The 5,682-nt window shown below is 42.2% G+C and overlaps 1 protein-coding gene across 1 annotated transcript; it reads right to left on the bottom strand.

The window, feature by feature from the left end:
• Window positions 1-3,693: 3,693 nt before the first annotated feature.
• LOC124281569 (galactose-3-O-sulfotransferase 2-like) lies at window positions 3,694-4,360 on the bottom strand (the record flags this gene model as incomplete). Its single annotated transcript, XM_046717513.1, has 1 exon — window positions 3,694-4,360. A coding segment is annotated over one exon (567 nt), but the record flags the coding sequence as incomplete, so codon positions are not given.
• Window positions 4,361-5,682: the final 1,322 nt, after the last annotated feature.

Raw genomic sequence — 5,682 nt, 5'->3', positions numbered from 1 at the left:
GACTGCTTGTGTGTGACTCCACATTCATTCTGTGTGACTCCACATTCATTCTGTGACCTACTGCTGTACTGACTGCTTGTGTCCGGTGACTCCACATTCATTCTGTGACCTACTGCTGTACTGACTGCTTGTGTCCGGTGACTCCACATTCATTCTGTGACCTACTGCTGTACTGACTGCTTGTGTCCGGTGACTCCACATTCATTCTGTGACCTCACTGCTGTACTGCTGTACTGCTGTACTGCTGCTTGTGTGTGGTGACTCCACATTCATTCTGTGACCTACTGCTGTACTGACTGCTTGTGTGTGACTCCACATGACTCCACATTCATTCTGTGACCTACTGCTGTACTGACTGCTTGTGTCCGGTGACTCCACATTCATTCTGTGACCTACTGCTCTACTGCTGTACTGACTGCTTGTGTGTGGTGACTCCACATTCATTCTGTGACCTACTGCTGTACTGACTGCTTGTGTCTCCACATTCATTCTGTGACCTACTGTGACTCCACATTCATTCTGTGACCTACTGCTGTACTGACTGCTTGTGTCCGGTGACTCCACATTCATTCTGTGACCTACTGCTGTACTGACTGCTTGTGTGTGGTGACTCCACATTCATTCTGTGACCTACTGCTGTACTGACTGACTGTGTCCGGTGACTGTGACCTACTGACTGCTTGTGTGTGGTGACTCCACATTCATTCTGTGACCTACTGCTGTACTGACTGCTTGTGTCCGGTGACTCCACATTCATTCTGTGACTCTGCTGTACTGACTGCTTGTGTCACTCCACATTCATTCTGTGACCTACTGCTGTACTGACTGCTTGTGTCCGGTGACTCCACATTCATTCTGTGACCTACTGCTGTACTGACTGCTTGTGTGTGGTGACTCCACATTCATTCTGTGACCTACTGCTGTGTACTGACTGCTTGTGTCCGGTGACTCCACATTCATTCTGTGACCTACTGCTGTACTGACTGCTTGTGTCCGGTGACTCCACATTCATTCTGTGACCTACTGCTGTACTGACTGCTTGTGTCCGGTGACTCCACATTCATTCTGTGACCTACTGCTGTACTGACTGCTTGTGTCCGGTGACTCCACATTCATTCTGTGACCTACTGCTGTACTGACTGCTTGTGTCCGGTGACTCCACATTCATTCTGTGACCTACTGCTGTACTGACTGCTTGTGTGTGGTGACTCCACATTCATTCTGTGACCTACTGCTGTACTGACTGCTTGTGTCCGGTGACTCCACATTCATTCTGTGACCTACTGCTGTACTGACTGCTTGTGTCCGGTGACTCCACATTCATTCTGTGACCTACTGCTGTACTGACTGCTTGTGTTTTATGCCTTCGAACTGGTACTGCCACTGTATTACCTTGTACTGTATTCATTTCTAAACTTAGTTTCACACCAAGTTCTCTAACAGACTGATGCTTGGTCAACTTCAGAATTTCAGCCTCGGAATGAACAGGTAACAATGCTCATATCAAAAGCAAATCCACTTGGAGGTGGACACCAAGAATACTTGTAGGCACCAACATGCTGGCCACAGCTTGGAGGCAGCCACTCAGATGTTCACAAGCACCTAATCGCCAGCACACAAAGTCCATTGCAAAACATTGACTTCAATGTGGTCTTTAGTCATTTTGTGTGTGTGTGCGTGCGTGCGTGCGTTTCGAACCCTCTGAACCACCCCTCTGGATCCGCCACCGAAGAAAGTGTAATTACAAATATAACATTTGTTAGACAGGGTGCGTTTGACACTTTCGACCAACTTCACTTACAATAATTTCTGAGATGAATATTATCAACATACACTGACTGTATCTAACATATTTAGCTTAACTGTGATTCCAGGTGTAGATATGTACTGCCATCGATTCTGTAATGTCACTCTATCTTGCTATGCAATCATAATTCCTTTCTGTGATTGGTAAACTAAGTAACATTTAGAATGCAAGTGTTAATTATGTGACATTTCATTGTTGGTGTCATTCATACTTCTTTTACGGACTGATTTCCGGTAACTTTTCTTTCAGAAAGGGAATCAGCACATGACAATAAGACTGTTGACAAGTTTATTTAACCATTTAATAGTGATAACTCCCTTAAAGGTCACATGCAACGTAAAACACAACTTTGCAGATTCTGACACCTTTCGGTATGGACTTACCGAAACAAATCATCAAAAAATGCAAATTCAACTTATAAAGTTGAAAAATAACGCGATGAAACAAACTGCGCGAAATCGGAGTTCAAATCATTCACTAATTTTACCTCAGTGCTTGGGGTAAAAGTGGTTTCAACAGCTGGGCTGCGCTCATAGCACATGCACAGTGAAACATGTTCGCGCAGCTTGGAAGCGGGTTGTCCGGTGAATACTCGGTGAAGGCTTTGGTGTGAGCTATTTTTCTAATGTTTTGTTGATATTTCACAGGCGCGAGCTTTTTATATGTTATGACAGTAGATTACCGATTTAACTGTTTATATAATTTCATTTGTCTTTTTCACCACACTTTCTTCTTACCGAGTCACTTTCTCAGTCGATTCTTAAAAGCAATGTCAATATTTAGCGTTGACAGAATTTCTAACTGTGATATAGATATGTTGTTGTCCAGACAATGTCGGTTTTATTGACACCTATGTGTCTGCCTGGCTGTCTGCTAATGACAATATTCAATACACAACTGTGATCACTGACCACATGCAATTTGAACTTAACACCTATCAGGCTATACACCATAAACAAAACGCATTGATTTATGGCCCGAGTTCGGTCTCTGTCACATTAATTACACAGAGAGGCAGGTGTGATACTTGTACACATGACATGTTATGATGTCTGTTGATTGCAAAATGTTATACACAAAATATGAGCATGTATTTACAAAACCCAACATCTCTGTATATACACACACATTGAGCCGTGAGGACATCTGCAAAGAACCAGCCGTTACACTTGAGTGCACACCCACCCGCTCTGACTGGGTTCGGAATCCTGGCTGCTTCGTTTCTTGGGAAGTAAACCCAAGTACAAAATATTGCACTTTTGATTTGCGATTGTACGCTTATAATTTTGTTTATATTTTTTGTCATAATCAGCAATGTATATTATATGTCATGAAGAAGTGATAATTGTGTTTTAATTTTGTTTGATTTTTTTTTTGCATGTGACCTTTATTATTGCATAAATTGAATGTGTGGATGACCGTATTTGTTCCATGAATGAGACACTAAAGTACTTGTACAGTACAAACCAGTAAAGGTAGATGACAAGGACACACAAATATATGTAACAGCATCTTACTGCTTAGAGTACTGCTTTGTCTTGGCCACAGTACGGTTGTAAATGATGTCATACAGGTCGAGTTCAGAACTGTTTATGTAGTGACAATATGCCCAGTCTACCGTGAAGGATTCAGTCCAGGGACTTGCATCCACTTGGAGTGTTTTGTTTAGGAGGCAGTGATCAGCAACGACAGAGTTAAGGTGTTTGAAGTGTGCCACTTCTGAGTGAAATGATGGCCCCTCCAGCCAAACCTTTCTCCAGAAAATAGAGTGAAAGTGAAGCGTATATTTCGTAATCTACCTCTGCAATCTGATGATGACGTTCACGATATTTGTTAGTGAATGTAAGCCTTTTCTTACGTGAATTCTTGTTTTTAGGTGAATACAAAACATCTTTTATGCTCCAACAAAAGTAGCGCTTCAGAAGCACCAAGGACTCATCGAAATATTCCATTACCATGACCAACATGAAGTCTTCAGCCAACTGTTTAAGGTAGAGAGAACGGGTCCTTTTGTTCTGAATCATTTCTTTTTGTGAAACCAAAGTCGTATGCCAGAGAATTGAGTGTATGACTCGTAACCACATCTTTGTCTTCAAAATCCCAAGGATTATTGAGATAAGCATCGACAATAGATTGATGTTCTTCCATTTCATAGAACCTATTGATGAGGTTCTTGCCAGGGCCATAATATTCAAAAGCAGAAACGAACTGATCCAGTGGATATCTGACGATGGAAATGTATCTGGTGTGTGCCGGCATGACGTTCTTGAAGGCACTTCGATTGTAAACGACATGGTTCCACAAGACGTTGTACACTGTGCCTGGTGGTGGTGGCGGCATGATGTTGTCCCTGCTAATGGTGTCTCTAGCGCCACCGATGTAGTTGTAGCTTAACCCGTGGAATGGTTTCAGGGGTACAACGAAAGAGAGGTTTCTTTGGATTCCAAAACGCTGTATGATGTTGGCCACCGTGGAACTCCCGGCCTTGTGCACCTTCAGAAAAGCGATGTTAGTGACCACAGCACAGGAGTCCCTCGATCTGGACTTGGGTGTGTATGGAGGTGTACATTTATTTCTGTCGATTTGCTGGTTTTGAACGAAGAGTGATGTGTTGAGTGAAATCCATAACAGCAGCATGAGGCAGACAAGGATGGCCAAGGACCTGTAATACAGACACATGCTATGGGATTGCTATCAGAACTTGCTGCGTCCGGATTGAATGATATACAGAGCGTGGTAATAATGTCATCGATTAAAGCATTAGGTGAACTATTGGACCACTTGTTATCAAACTGTTGCGCATGGCCTGAAACCCTGGAGAGGACACTGGCTGGGGTCATATGACTGTATCAAGGACCTAAGCATTACAGCAGGTGTGACAGACATATACTGGTTATTATCTTAGCTAATCAAATGAGTCTTTATTTGGGCTGATGTAAAGTTGCATATATGTCCTTCAGGGTTGCTTGTTACAAGGAATAGCAAATCATGTGGCCACTGGTAGGAGAGGATTGGTGAGTTCATGGTGTTGCGTGGTCAACAGATCCCCTGAAATCTGGTTGTGTGCGCACACTGCACTGCACTTTAGAAAAAGGTGTTTGCTTTCCAAAGAATTTATAATGGACAGTAGGTACTGAATAATGTTTTTTGACTGGACAATGTTTTATGTCATCTGGGGCAGTTTCGGTGTGTGCAAATAATTTTCATTAACTGTTTTCACTACATTGAAATAGCTTCTTATTATCTTTGCTATTCTATTCGTGGCAATGTGGAAATAGCTGTATAAGACGATTATTCTACTATCAGTGAGATGGAAGTGGTAAATAGTCTACATTCCTTTAAGACTGGGTGTCAAGTATTTGCCAGGTCATCTTTCGCCATAGAAATGCTATGTTATCCCAAACTGAAATAACCGTGAAGATCAGGGTTAGAATTGATCTTTAGTAACCCATGCTTGTCGTAAGATGTGACTAACGGGATTGGGTGGTCAGGCTCACTGACTAGGTTGACACATGTCATATACCAATTGAGTAGATCAATGCTCATGCTGTTGATCACTGGATTGTCTGGTCCAGATTGAATGATTTAAAGACAACCGCCAATTTGCTTGAATATTGAGAATATTGCTGAATGCGGTGTTATAACAACAAACCAACCAAACCAACCCAAACTGAAATGTTTTAGCAGGGATTTACCTCGAGTCCTGTATTTGAGGGTCCCTGCGACTCATACTCTTAATTTTCAAGGGTCCTGGACAAAACATGGGGGTCCCAGACACTAAAATATTATTATTAATACTGTTTTTGTATTGTGTATCATGATCATCACATTAATTGTTACTGTAATTTAATTGCAAGTTATACCATAACCCAGCT

Source organism: Haliotis rubra, unplaced genomic scaffold (assembly GCF_003918875.1).
Source record: "Haliotis rubra isolate DU_JTF1 unplaced genomic scaffold, ASM391887v1 Scf285, whole genome shotgun sequence".
NCBI lineage: Eukaryota > Metazoa > Mollusca > Gastropoda > Lepetellida > Haliotidae > Haliotis > Haliotis rubra.
This window is presented reverse-complemented; position numbering and strand designations above follow the sequence as displayed.